The 15,810-nt window shown below is 37.3% G+C and overlaps 1 protein-coding gene across 1 annotated transcript; it reads right to left on the reverse strand.

Annotated features, from left to right (window-relative positions):
* Positions 1-4,622: 4,622 nt before the first annotated feature.
* On the reverse strand, positions 4,623-6,736 carry LOC130717279 (F-box protein At1g47056-like). Its single transcript, XM_057567452.1, has one exon. The coding sequence runs from the start codon at positions 6,452-6,454 to the stop codon at positions 4,808-4,810; it is 1,647 nt and encodes a 548-aa protein (XP_057423435.1). The 5' UTR covers positions 6,455-6,736; the 3' UTR covers positions 4,623-4,807.
* Between the last annotated feature and the right edge of the window lie 9,074 nt (positions 6,737-15,810).

A 15,810-nucleotide genomic window follows, 5' to 3' on the forward strand; every position in this document is an offset into this window, starting at 1 on the left:
TGATGTCTCAACTTCTGCTCTTGGTTCTTCACTCAAACAGCCATAAGAGTAAAAATACCCCTCAGCCTCTCTCTGTTCTGTCATTTTAATTGATTTCCAGTCAGCTGCAACCCCACACCAGGATGGTTCTCCTTGTAGTGCCAACTTCTGTCCATTTGACTCCCACTGAATTATGAGTTCCTGGAAGTTTGCCCTGATGTTCCCCAAGCTTGCTAGCCAGTCCATTCCCAAAACTAACTCAGTTCCCCCCAATCCGAGAATGAAGAAATGTTGGGTGATTTGTATGCCCTGAACTTCCAGTTTCAAGTTCTTGCACACCCCAGAGTTTCTCTCCTTGGCACCATTTCCCACTTCCACCACATACTCAGAAGTTGCTATGACTGGAATTTCTAGCTCTGCTACTAGTTCCTGGGAAATAAAATTACTTGTGGCTCCACAGTCAATAAGGATCAGAATTTCCCTGTCTTTAATCCTTCCTTTCACCTTGAAGGATCTGTTTGAAGTCAGTCCTTCCTTACTGTTCAGTGACAGCTGTAGGACCTTGCCTTCCAGCACAAATTCTCCATCTTCAGCTTCCTCAAACACCTCTTCTTCTTCTTCTTCATCTTCTACTTCCACCAAAATCAACTGGTAATTTTTCTTTGCACAGATGTGCTCTTTTCCCCATTTTTCCCCACATTTAAAGCACAACCCCCTCCTGCTTCTCTCCTGCAACTCAGATTGGGAAAGTCTCTGCCCCCCATTCCATCTTCTCTCTGGTGGTTTTCCCTCCTGCACCTGATTCCCAGTATTCCCCTTGTTCATAGGATTTTTCCCTTCATTATCCTGATTTCCAGCTCCTTCTTTACCCTGGTAGCCCACTGCAGTACTAGGAAATCTTCCCCTGTTTTCCCCATAACTAGAGAGATTTCTCCCTCCCCCACCCCCTTTTTCCTTCCATCCCCTTTTGTCATCCTCTCTACTTTTACCCCCTTTTACTGCCAGATTTTTCTCTTCCAACAGAAGAGCTCTGTCCATTAGCTCTGCCAAATCCTCTGCAGGATACAACTTCATCTCTGCCTTAATCTCTTCTTGCAACCCGTTCAGGAAAACGCCTTTCAACACCTCTCTATCAGCATTCCTCATCGGTGCTGCCAATAGCTCAAAGCTCTCCCTGTATTCCATCACGCTTCCCTTCTGATTTACACTAAGCAAAGGTCCAAAGGGATTTTGAACCAAAGCAGGTTGGAAACGACGAATCAGAGCTTCCTTGAAGGGTTCCCAAGCGCGCACAGGAGCTTGTTCCTCCCACCATTGGAACCAACTCAGAGCTCGCTCCTCCATAGCAATCATCACGAGTTCGATTTTTTCTCCCTCCTCGATTCTGCTGAGGCGGAAAAATCTCTCAACCTTGGTGAGCCACCCGTAAGCGTCTTCACCATTGAACATCGGAATGTCTACCCTCCTTCCAGTCACCGCTCTCAAATGACTACGATGATGGTGGGGTTCGAAACGCTCGCGACTCCGTGTTGTAGAACGCGACCCGGTTCGCGACCCGGTTCGTGACCCACCGTGTGTTCTTACGGCAGAAACGGAACCCAGATCTCGCGAAGTCCTCCTATGACGAGGGGTTTTGGAGCGTCCTCTGGTTCTCCTCTGGTCGCGGCTCATGAAGAGTCGCCGGAGTTCCTCAAACTGCTCGTGAGCCACCTCCTTCATCTCAGTGATGGTGCGTTCAAGACTGTCAACTCGAGATTCCATGGCGCTGCGGGTAAGCACCATACAAAGCTCCCTCTGGATCGGGAGCTCTGATACCAATGTTAGGTACCAGAAAATAACACTGAACTGAGAATGCAAATGTATTAGATAGCACTGAATCCTCTGGAGAAATTCCAGAAGCAGTGTTTAGGGAATTTGCAAATAACAGAGGAAATGAAAAGACAAAGATGAGCAAATTCGAGAGTGCTCCTTCTCTCCTAGTCCTAGCCAATTCCAGCCTAAAACAATACTCTCTCCATAACTAACTTATATTCTCTCAGCTGGTACAATGGTCCCCCCCTTCCCCTCTTGATTGCTGCCACCTCACCAGGAGGTTATTTAGGAATACTACATTCTAGAAGAGTGATCATTAGGTGATTCTGCTGGCATCATCTTGGGCCTCCTATTGTAGACGTTGCCAAACCTGGGCCTGGTTCTTGGGTTTGCAACGGTTAATGTGATAGAAAAATAAGAATATAACATAGAAAAGCCATGGTTAATGTGATAGAAAAATATGAGTGAAAATATGTAAAAAGTGTGCATATATAAGCTGATTCTTCTATCACTTCACTTAAAAACGTTTGACGTGAAAAAACATGCTGCACAGTAATTTAATGTGTTTGACAATTCTGGAATTCCTTAAAAGAAAAATGACAATTTAGAACTTTTTAAAATTCATTGTGTTGAATTTAAAAAATAAATTTAACCCTTTTCTAAATAAAATTAAATCTGAATATAGAACTCAATTATTTTTTTGGGTGCTTCAGAAAGCTAATAAAACAAACAAATGACAAACTAAGGGATAACAAAAGAATCCTTCAACATGATTAACTCTAATTCAAGATCTGACTTATCCACAACTGTAATGCCGAACGAAGGGGAGTAAACTCCGTTTTTCGCTAACCAGTCGCCTCATTACTATCACGATGAATGAGAAGTTGTTTGACATCGATAAGCACTAGGTACACTATATACAAAGCTCATAAATAATAATACCTATAGAAAGCTCATAAATCATAATATTGTCATCCTCCAATGTAGCAATCGCATCCGCGCAATCCACCTCACAAACCACCTTCTTAAACCCGCATTAAACCACCTTCTTAAAGCTGCAGTTCCAAGCAAGGGCCAGCCCATAACGAAGAGCATAGACTTTAGCAAGAACAAGGATCTCATTATTAAATTTACAGTCAGTAATTTTATTTATTTTCAAAATTCATTTTTTGGATATTGTATTTAAAATAAATTGATTTTCTTACATCTCAATTTTTTCAATATAAATTTTATAAAAATCAAAATTGAAAACAAACAAAAATATATGGAGGGAGCAAAAGCAAATAGGCTTAGGAAAATTCAGCACACATTCTCTACACCGTCCAACTTTTTATTTCTGTACCCAAAAAAAAACAAAATTGTATATCTGACGTCTTAAACTCTTAATGGAAATTTAGGGGCATCGATTTGGACCAGTTCTCCAACTGGAGGAAGAATGAAAGGAAGAACGAGTCAGCTCAACTCCATAATTAATGAATTATGATAACGTATGGTATGACACACTTTCTCATTGATAGTGCCAATTGCATGTATCCGAATCCTAGAGAATCTGTAGGCCACTTAAAATAATGCCAGTAAACCAAAGTCTTCATATAACAAGGAATCAACTACAAGGTCTCCTTGGAGTATAACACCAAGTGGGTAATTTAAGCTAGAGAGGAATTGCAACAAAATGAATAAGACAAACATAAGAGAAATACATCAAGACATTTTCCTTAAACCGAAAGTCTTTCAAACAAAAAAAGAATACAAGCATGCATCACACTTCCCTTGCTCCTATCCGCTCAACTGACAAGGGATCAAATAAATTGTCACCTACTTGCTGCTAAAGAAATCAAATTAATTGAACTTATCTACTAGAAATTGCATTAAATAAGTTCCTCCAATAAGTGTCCTTTGGTTTGCATCTCAGACTCGAACAGCATGTCAAACTCAAATAGAAGTCTTAGAATCATTTGATTAGATTGGATTCTCATTGCACCATCAAAGAGCCAAACAGAAAATCATAATCTAAATTGGAGACAATTAAACAAACCCTTCATAGTTCACAAGTTATTATTTTTTGAAAATAAAAAATTGTAATATTATGACCATAAGCTGCTATTTCAAAAAGCAGAATGAGCCGTGTCTTGAACAACCATCTGAGTCACCCAAAATAAGCAAAGCATCTGCCACTCACTATCAAACATCCAACACAAAATGCTATATACATTGAACCAACCATAATCAGCGTTGTTAATTGCGGATGGCGGGTCATGGAGGAAAACCAAATCCCACCATACATGACAAATAATGGCGGAATATGGCAGCCATATGGCAGGTTATCGGCCATGGCGGAAAGTCAAAAAACTGCCATGGCACTGCCATGACAGATCATAATTCATCAATCGTGTAAAAGCCAGTCATCCTTAACCTCCATGAACCTCCACATTTTGCAGGTGCCACTCACTATCGAACATCTAACACAAAATGCAATATACATTGAACCAACCATAATCAGCATTGTTAATTGCGGATGGCGGGTCATGGTGGAAAGCCAAATCCCACCATACATGACAAATAATGGCGGAATATGGCAGCCATATGGCGGGTTATCGGCCATGGCGGAAAGTCAAAAAACCGCCATGGCACTGCCATGACAGATCATAATTCATCAATCGTGTAAAAGCCAGTTATCCTTAACCTCCATGAACCTCCACATTTTGCAGGAATCCAAAGGAACATTGTCATCAAGAAGATACACACGAAAAACAACATATGATATGCACTGGATGAGTGAGAGTACACAGAAGTGAGTTTATCAAAAAATGTATAGAGCACACCAACAACAGTTGTTGAGAATGAAAAGTTGTCCATTGTCACTTCAATTCAACCGTGAAGATTCAATTCCAAAGGCAATAAACATCACACGGCATAAATTTCAAATTCAAGTACAAGATATAGAGAATCAAATGATACACACAATCATGAAAAATGTCAAAGACGCAATTTTGGTTTAGTTTTGCTTTGTTTGTACCTAAGCATGGCGCCCACTAGTGCTACCACCTGACCATCTTCTCAAGGTGCTAGCCACTAAGCTCCTCCCAGACAAAAGTCCCAACCTCGACTTGAACGAACTAGATCGTCCAGCACCACTGATCGATGCACCAACATTGGCCGATGAAGATGCTGCTGTTTGGCCAGGCATTGGAGGAAATTCTAGGCCATTTTCTTGTGCTCCACCATCACTAGCACTCGCATCTTGAAGTTCTGCTTCATTTGCATCTAAATTAACAGAAACTGAACCCCTTGTGAGCCTCAACCAATCCCCACCTTCAGAGGTGACACCCTTGCACTTCTTCACCTTCACCTTCACCAAATTGGGACACCCACTTGCCAGTGCTTCCATTCCTTGATCAGAAACAGGACAACTCTTAATGCAGAGTTTCTTCAAAGCCACACACTTCGCGGCAATGCAAGATAATTCAGGATCACCAACTGTATCGCTTCCACACAGAGCCAACCGCTCTAGATTCTGGCAATTAGATGCCAACATTTCCAAACTAGCCTTAGTGGGGTTCACCCCAATGAGCACAAGTTCCTGCAAATTAGGGCAGAACTTGGCAACCGCTATCAACCCTTCATCACCAATTCGATTCGCCTTCCACCCATCAATATGAAGCTTCCTCAACAGCTTGCATCGCTCCGCAACCGCAACAAGCCCTGAATCCGTGCACTCAGGGGTCTTCACAAGATGCAAAATCTCCAAGCTCGAATAGTTCACGATAGCTCGCAACCCAGCATCGCCAATTTGGAGCCTCTCCAGGTGAATCTCGACCATGCTCGTGGCCCTTTCCGCAGCAACGAGCTGAAAGAGGCTATCCCAGTCACCAGAGCACCGGAAAAGCTTCAGCGTCCTCAAGTTCTTGGCACCGAGAATCAACGACCTGAAGCATTGCCCGTTGTAAAGCTCCTTCAAGCAAAGCGTCTTCAGCGACCCCGCCGCAACGCCAGCACCAATCGGCTCCGCCGTCTCGGTGATTCCACGGAGGCGCTTCACCGATAGCTCCTCCAGGGAAGCACAATTATCAAGCACAGCGTTCATCCCTTTAGATCCAAACGTGCACGATCCGCACGAGAGCTTCTTCAAACCCTTACAATTCTTCGCGAAGGCCTCCATCCCGGAGTCAGTGATCTCGCGGCACGCGCGGAGCTTGAGGCGCGTGAGATTAGGGCACCTCTCAGAGATCATAGCAAGCGCGTCGTCGCGGATGCTAACCGATCTGCGATCGCATTTCAGAGCAAGCTTCGTCACAGAATCAAATCGAGAGAACAGAGAAGTGATTACCGGAAGCAGATCCATCTGCGCGTTGAGCGAGAGACGATGCCGGCTCTGTCCCTCAACCATAAGCCACCGCCGGCAGACGAGCGAGCACCGGTTCCGATCAGCCGAGCTCAGCGACTGAAACACCACAGCCAAACACTCATCAGGGAGATCGGAGATGTAATCTGTTTTTCCTTCAACCACCGCCCGGCCACCGCGGTTAACATCGGCGTCTTCCTCGGCGGCGAGCATCGGAGATACCGAGGCAGTGGATCTGGTCTTGGAGATGCTGCCGGAGCGGTTTGCTTGACAATTTTCGCGGCGGCAAGCGACGGCGGCCGTGGAAGAAGCCTGGCCCATCCACGGCGGCTTGAGAAATGAGCGGTTGAGATTTAACTACCCTGGGCGGTTACTCAGTCTTTCCGTTACTGCAACAAAATCAAAATCATCACCATCACCATCACCATCACCATCTTCTTCTTCTTAGGGTTTCAGTAGCGGACGTGAAATCGAGATTCATTCCCACTTTTTTTTTTTTTCTCTTTCAGAGCTCTGTTTGGTGTGACGCGATAAGGTGGACACTTTTTTTTTAATAGAACGGCACTATCCATTGTGAAATGTTATGCTACCGGCGGCCTCACTGGATTAACGTGGGAAGGTGATTCGCTTTTGTGGCACGTGTAAATGAGACGAAGCGATGCAGGTGGATGTGGTGAAGGTTTATAGGTGAGTGATAGGGACGAACAGCAGGCATGGAACGGTTATGTCCCATAAGGCCAAAGTCTTAAGGGGAATAAAGCATGTATTACTTGAACCAAATGTTCGTTGGTCTTCATTTCAAGTTCTTTGAGAATAATAGAAGAAATAAACGTTTTAACTTCATCTCACAATGAAAAACTTGGAATGAAATTGAAGTAAAAATATAGAGTTATTGTTGATTCAAATAAATATGGGTCAAGGGTAGTCGTGTGAGTCGGCGGGTGGAAAACCAACCAACGTTACGATTCCTTATCAAGCGATTACTTCAGGAAGGGACTAAGTTCCTCAATGTAAGTTTTTAAGCCACTTCGGAAAGCTATTAGTGATTTCTATTGAGAGATTGGTGATGAAATAGGTCTAGTTAACTAAGGGAACAACTAAAGTGAAAAAAAATAAAGACTTAAGCGATGGAAATAAGGTTGAAAAACGATAAAGAAAGCTAAAATAAAGTAAAGTGCTGAAAGTTTAAAGGCAGAATAGTAAATAACAAAGGTAAAATGCGGAAAAGTTGTAGATTATATTGATTATTTGAGTTGTTTTCTTTACAAATGTCACTCCCATATCTACAGGGAGTAAATCGGCTGACTACAACAATTAACAAACACCTAACCACTAACCAACGTTATGCTTCTTCCAAGTTCTCATAAATTATGGGGTGCTAGTACTCTATCTCTCCTAGTGAGCCTAGAAGCTTTTGTTAAGTCGCTCTTCCTTATTTCGGCTGGTTCAATAATGGAGAACCACTCTCCGTATTCCCAAGGAACTGAACATGTGGTTATTTTGCACATGGAAATATTATAGAAAATCCAACATATCTTCTTTCTTTCTTTCTGCCAAAGTCTCTTAATTTGTCCATAAACCTTGTTCTAATACACGCTTGTCTCTATTTTGCCGCTACATCATGTTGTGCCAACGAATCTTCTGCCATCAAACATTCCTCTAACGGCTAGCTTTTATATGATACGCTAGCATGTCTCTTCAGCATCCCAAAGTAGTCGTTACGAGTTCCAGGTGCAAATATCTGATGAAGCTTTTAAAGATGCACAACTAAACTTAAATAATTTACTATCGATAGAAATAGTCATCAGGCCAGTATAACTTTGTCCGGTGACCCTTTTCAACAAAATGAGAAATATATCTAAAATATTTCCAATATCAAATTAACTTTTTTTATATAATTGGGTCAATATTTGACAATTAAAATAATCTTTCACGTCATTATCATTAGTATTCAATGAAAAGAGAAAATTATAATTTCATAAAACTTCAAGATAAACAATCATCATTGCAAAAAATAAATGGTAATTTGGCACCGTGTCTAGCATATTTCACAAGTTTTAGCCCGGTGCAACCATCGACTTATTGCTGTGGCGGATTGAACACTTTAGTTCAAAGGGCTGACACCACTCAAAATCTCAGGGACCAATGTGACAGTTTAAAAAAATCTTTTGTACAATTTAATGTTAATGCTGACAAAAAGAAACAACTCTTGCAACTCTTCAACATCTCCATTCCATTCTCTTTTGATCTCAAATTGATGCAACACGTAAGTCTCTCTTTATCATTTGCACACGTGTATGCTTATTTGACTATATTGATATTGCATTAATTATATGCAAGATTCATTGGTGCTTCTTCAAGGCTTGGTGGAAAAACCCGGAAGAAATAATACGACAAAAATATAAAGACTATACATATACGGATATGAAAATGGGAAATGTAGAATCTCCTTTAATGTTATATATGTCCATTGATTTTGTGTAGAAATATACACTCTACAAATTTTTGTATCCATTTTTTAATAAAAGGTTGTTGATTAGTTATGAGATAGTTCTTAAAATATAATAAAATAGATGCATGTATATGCATGACTTGGATATACGTAAGAAAATAAAAAATAAAATAACCAACCCGAAAAATGAAACATGTTGTGAATCATGTTATGAATCATAATACAAAGTTTCAATTATAAAATTTTAACTTAAGGTAACACAATCAATCATTTAATTCATATTTCAATATAAATCAATTTTATTGGCTTAATTGCACTTTTCGTCCCTGATCTTTAATCCTTGTGCAATTTTGATCCCCTTTATTTAAAATAAGCGATTTTGGTACACAGAAAGATTAAAACGTGACAATTGGGTCATTCCGTTAGTCTGTCGTTAAATTGCTAACAGTGTTATAGCTTATGTGGACGTCCTAAATAGTGTGGAATTGCTATTTTCACCGCCAAGAAAGCCACACCATAAAATTAAAACAAAATAAAACAGAAAATATCACTTGTATGCCACTAAATTGCAATTTTCCCCTTTGTTTAATTGTAGTCTAATTACCGTAAAAAAATTGTAGTTTAATTAAGTTGATTGAATTTTCCTAAAAAAAGTGATTAAATTAATTAATCTTCACCAAAGTCCAGCCTCCTTCTCCTCCATCATCTTCTTCTTCCAATCACACCCAGAAAAACCCAACCCACCCACCCACCCACACTCATATCATCTTTTTCAACCTTCCATTCTCTATTCTCCAGTTCATTCCCAAATCGAACCACAATTGCCATGTTTCCCTTTCCATGTTCGCGACCCTTACTCGCCTCAACCGACAAAAGCAGAAAGCTCTCTGTCAGGTCGCATACCACTGTCGCCTGGAAGGTCGTTCCGCACCCGACCGCGAGCTCCCCGCTGCGAGCCCCCTGCTGCTAGGTCTTCTACGCTTCTCCTTCCCCACCAAAACTACCCCTCTATTCTTCATCTTCTTCTCCAAGAATCTGAACAAACCCAAATCTGGAACCCTGAATAAATCCAGATCTGAACAATCCTCAATCTCACACACACCTTCAATCGTGAAACCCATTTTTTTTCAACTGGGTATTGTTGTTTTGGTTGGATTTTGATTCATGGAGGCTGAATTTGGTGCTAAATCTGAGTCTAAAGATCGGTATGTGGGATGGGTTGAGTTTCTGTTCTACTCTGTGGTATGAAGGATGGGAAAGTTGCAGGTGATGAAGGGTTGTCCATGTTGGAGGAAGGGAGAGGATGGAGGAGGGTTCGAAGGTGGTGGTTGAGTTTCTCCGTTGTTTGGCTATGGGGAGAGAGAGAGAGAGAGAGAGAGAGATGGGGATGGGTATGATGTATTTTTTCTGGATTTTTTTTCTTTCTTTATTTAGAGATTGGGGAAAAATTGGATTTGGGGCTGAAAGATGAAGATGATGGAGATGAGGAAGAGATGAGAGGGAGGAAGAGCTGAAGATGATGATAGATATTTAGGGTTATTTTTTTAAGTTTTTAATTTTCCATTTTGTAATGTAATATTTTTTCAATTACGTGGAATCTTAGTGGCATTAGTAACAGTGACCGGGGGCGGACCCATTCATAGGCTAGGTGTGGCTATAGCCACACTAGTTTTTGTGAGAAATATTTTCAAAATATGAACTTGGAAATGTGAATTTTATCATTGATTATATTAATTAATGTTCGATAATTTGATGATGTAGTGAAACGCGTAGGTGGGGTTTGAACTCGCGACCCCAAGACAGTCACTTCTGCTACCAGACGCGTGCCAGATGAAACAACATAGCTGTTGGTATAAATTTTGAACATTAATAATATATAACAGCTTTCTGACAATTGTTTCTCCAAGTGATGCTTCTCTTCACCAAGGGATATTAGAATATCTATATAAAGAGATATTTGGGCAGAAAACTGGACAAACAAATGTACGAAATTGAACTTCATTTTTGCTAATTTCTCTTCTATTTACCTTATCCTAAATCATTTTTCACTTCACTAATGCATGAGTGAAGTGTGAGAATCATACTTCTATAAAATATTATCAAAGATAGGCTTGGTGTGTTAGTGCAAATCACATCAAGGTATTCAAAGTATCCTGAAGGGAATTCGCCGATTTTGTTTTTTAAAAAAAATCATCTAAGGTTATGAGGAATGATGGATGGAAATAACTTATATCTAAGGTTATGAAAATTTGCAATACGCATCACATTGATGTGCCTGATTTGGATGCACCGTATGTACAAGGGAAGAAACCTAGATGACATGCTATCACTTCTAGTGTTTCTAATTTGCATCGTTATAAGCATGATTGTTTATTTAGTGTTTTATATTTGCAGTTACATGAGCTCAATGCTAGGTTTGATGAAGAGAATACTAAACTTTTACATTGTGTTTGATGTTTGAGTCCCTCATCATCATTTGAAGCTTTTGATGTGAAAAAATTATTGAGGATGGTTGAACTTTATCCAAATGATTTTGTAGTTGTGTCATAAGTGGTAGTGCGACATCAGCTTCAGAATTATGTTAGAAATGTTCGATGTGATCTAAAATTTGCAAAGTTAAAAGAACTTTCAGATCTTTGTGCAAAACTTATGGATACAAAAAAGTGCAATAGTCTTACCGGTAGCAATTGCAAGCGTGGAACGTGATTTTTCAGCTATGAAATTTGAAAAGAGTCATTTATGTAACAAAATGGGTGATTAATGGTTAAATGATCGTCTTGTAACTTTTATAGAAAGAGATGTTCTTGGAACAATTAACAATGATGTTATTTTAGCTCATTTTCAAAAAATGGATAATAGACGATTTTCATTATAAATACACTTCATTATACTTTCAATATATTTTAGTCTATACTTTCTTTTATGTTTAGCCACACTGGTATATAAGGTCTGGATCCGCCCCTGACAGTGACACGTCATTAATAAACGCTACGTAAGTCATTTTAACAGAGAACTGACGGAAGGACTCAATTGTCACATTCTGATCTTTGGTGTACCAAAATCGCTCATTTTAAACAAAGGGGATCAAAATTGCACAAGGGTTAAAGATCAGGGACGAAAAGTGCAATTAAGCCAATTTTATTTTTTACTGAATTTGACAATATTATACATTAATAAATCAATTTCTACTTACTTTTTTAAAGAATACTAAATATTGAAATAAATCAAGGAAAGAAATTGAATAAGGATTGATTCTTAAAAGTCAAAAGTCATATTCTACTAATTATTGCATACTGAATATTTGTTGTTTTCTTCATTTTAAGTTCTTTAAAAATAATAGAAGAAATAAACACTTTTAACTTCATCTCACCATGGAAAAATTGAAAGAAATTTGAACTAAACATAAAGAATTATATATTTGAGGAAGTTTTAAAGTGCACTACCAAAATTATATAATTTGCAGTCGATTGAACTCGTCCATGATTCAATATATTTGTTCAGTGAGCCTAGTCAATAAAATGAGAAATATAATAAAAAATTAAAACATTTTTTTTGAAAATGAAATATATATTAATAAATCAAGGTGTGAGAGCATGTTTCTCAGATAGAAAACTCAAATGCGGCTGATTTGCTATAGTGGAAGAAATAGCAAATCATAAGAAATATAATACAAAAATTAAAACAATTTATATACTAGAATAAATATTTCACAATGAAAATAATCTTTCACGACATTATCATTAAATTTTTTTATTTTTTATATGTATTTATTATTCAATGAAAACTATAATTTCATAAAAAATATTTTTTTTGGATAAACATCCATAATTTCAGAAAATAATATGGCATTTTATTGAGTTTAGTCTTTTATAATTCAAAAATTATATCTATGATTAATTTTTTTTCTACTTTCTATCAATTTTAATTAATTTTTCTTATATTTGTGTTTCTGAAAGTATTATTTAGTTATTTATAATTATGCTTGGCTATATGTTTTGATGGCAATAATAAAAGTGCAATATTTTAACAATTACACCATATGAATGCTACAATTAGTGACTTAAGGCTATAAGGATTAAATTTCCAATTTTAAAAGTTTCTAAATATTAGGTTTGACTAACATTTTAGGGACAAGACGTGCTGCATCAATTATCACATTTGGTCTTGTAGATGGAAGACAACATTTAAGTCTCATATCAAAAGTATTAAGGAAATAATTAAATATATAAGATTTCCATAAAATTTCATTAGAATTTTCTTATAAATTGAGGCACTCTCCACACTATTGATCATATCTTCAAACTCTATAGACAAACACACACACACACACACACACACACACACACACTCATATTTGCAAATTAAGATGCAAGGAAAGAAAATGGTGTCCATTTTTGTTCCTTTTCTGACATTATGCCTATTGTTAACCTCATTTGTTTCAAGCCAAATGGATGAAATCTCATGCTTTGAGGCTATACCGTATTTGGCACCGTGTCTAACATATTTCACAGGTTTTAGCCAACCATCGACTTATTGCTGTGGCGGATTAACTTCTTTAGTTCAACGGGCTGACACCACTCAAAATCGTAGGGACCTTTGTGACTGTTTTAAAAAAGCTTCCATACAATTTAATGTTAATGCTGACAAAGCGAAACAACTCCCGCAACTTTGCAACATCTCTATTCCGTTTTCTTTTGATCCTCAAATTGATTGCAACACGTAAGCCTCTCTTTATGATTTTCATCTTATTCATGTGCACATGTGGATGCTTATTTGACTATATTGATCTTACATCAATTATGTGCAGGATTCCATGATGCTTCTTCAATGTTTGGTGGAAAAAATCGAGAAGAAATAATAGGAGAAAAAGATGAAGACTATACAAATAAGGATATGAAAAAGAGCTAGCTCCTCCAATCTCATATGTGCCCACTGATTTTGTAAATAAATATAGGCTCTAAAATTTTTTGCATCCAATTTTAATAAAAAGTTGTTGATTAGTTATGAGATAATTCTAAATATGTAATAAAATAAAAGGATGTATATGCACAACTTGGATATACGTAAATAAGATAAAAAAAAGTCAAATAACTCACCTAAAAAATGAAACATGTTATGAACAATAATACAATTAAGTTTCAAATATCAAATTTGAACTTAAGGTAACATAATCAATCATTTAATTCATATTTCAAGATAAATAAATTTTTATTTTTTACCAAACTCGAACAATATTATACATTAATAAATCAATATCTACTTACTTTTTTAAAGCATATTAAACATAGAAATTAATTGAGTAAAAAAATTGAATAATAACAAATTCTCAAAAGTCAAACTCCCATATTCTACTTTTATGAAAATTTCATTTTTCTTTCCACATATTCGTTCACACGAGATTCAAACTTCTGACCGCATGATCAATTTGTATAGCAACATAATTTAATCGTTTCCTTATCACTAACATTTTCTAATTTGTGCTTATTCTCACGTGTAACATCTTTATTTGAACATTATAAACATGTAAGGTTTAGAATCACAACAAATAAAAGAAACTAGTGTTAAATAAGAGATCACATGTATTTGAAAGCATTGAGGCAAACTTAAATATTTTACACTCACAAGATTTTGTAAAGGAGTAAATTAGGATTCAACATTTTTTTCTTCTTATATAAAACTTCGATTCTTTCTTCTTAAAAGTAGTTTACATTGTCGATATTCATGTAATTATTTTATTTTTATTTTAAAATCAATAATTTATCTCTCTCTGTTCATTATTTTCTTTCACGTTTTCTATCATCTTGAACATAGTTTAGAGTCATTTTTGCTATGCATCTCACAAGTAGTACCTCCATTGCCACTTTGATGTTCTCCTTCACGTCTGCGTGTGCACGTGCAGATTCAAGAGGGTTACCCCCACTGAGCTTCATACTTCCTCCTACTCTGTTTTGATTAGAGAGCACCTTTATCGTTGCTTTGGAGATGAAAAAAGATACTCATTATTAATTTTGAAGCAGTGATGAAGATGATACTATGCAAATAGAAGACATTTCACTATAAGTTTTGGGAATTTACGAAATGTTGTAGTAGCTGCAAAAAATTGCAGTAGTTGCAAATTTTAGGTGAATTTGCGAAATGTTTAAAATAAGAAGAAATGGAATTTAGTTTTATTGTGTACCAAACTAGAGGAAAAAATGGTGGGAGTTAACAACAAGGCTTTGTAGGAAAGAAAACAATTCGTAGAAGAAAAAGAAGCAGAAGAAATAAATAACATTTTGAAAAAATTACAATATAATTACTTATTACCCAATAGGTCAAATTCCTTTTTAGAATAAGACGCATGATATTAATTTTATCTTTAGTTATGCTCCCCTCAATTTTAGTTGTTCTTCCCTTAAATTTTCTCATGGGTGTTCTTCATGTTTGTTAGGTATTGATGTTTCTGGATTTAGGGTTATTTTCTAGATATATTTCTTTTAGTTTCATTAATTAATTGGGGCTTATTTCATGTCTAATTATATTTTAAAATTAATTTAGTATTTTTATATATTTATTAGATATTTTTATGGGTTCTCTTGTGTTTTGATAAAAGATGAGAAGATGTTATTGAATGAAAGCTTAAGTGGTAAGAGCTGGTGGGCATATGAGTTGGGGAAGCGGAGGTCCAGAGATCAATCCCGGAGAAGATCAAAAGAAGAGGTGGATTTAGAAGATAAATATATTTGAAAAGAAAATCAAAAGAGATTTGAAAGATAAAAGTATTTGTAAAGAATATCAAAGATAGATTTCACTCAAAGATGTGGCTTACGTGGGCTGGTTCTCATAGCACATATTTTTTTTTGACAAACCAACTAGTCAGATTGAAAATTAATGTGTGGTGAACAACATATCAAAATTTCAGCTTCATTCAACAGTTAACGAGTCTGCACCAATCATTTTATGAAAAGAGGCAGAAGTTATTGGAGAGCGGGCACAGTTGTGACAGGAATTGCGCTGGGGCGGCCAATGCAGTTGCGCCTAGAAGACATCAAAACCTTTTTAAAACTCATTTTTAACCTATTTTTTTAGATATCTTTTGTCATGCTAAACCTAATTGAACACCTTTATGAGGCACTCTTGAGCTGCAAGAGGCTTGCTTGATGGAGAGGAAGGTTGGGCATTTGGAGGTCGATTACAAAGCACCATGGAGGAAGGTCACAACTTCCCTGGATGGTCATGGTTCTAT

The sequence above is a fragment of the Lotus japonicus genome, chromosome 5 (assembly GCF_012489685.1).
Source record: "Lotus japonicus ecotype B-129 chromosome 5, LjGifu_v1.2".
Lineage (NCBI taxonomy): Eukaryota > Viridiplantae > Streptophyta > Magnoliopsida > Fabales > Fabaceae > Lotus > Lotus japonicus.

Coding starts and splice junctions, on each gene's coding strand:
- LOC130717279 (XM_057567452.1), bottom strand. CDS start 6,454: ATGGGCCAGGCTTCTTCCACGGCCGCCGTCGCTTGCCGCCGCGAAAAT.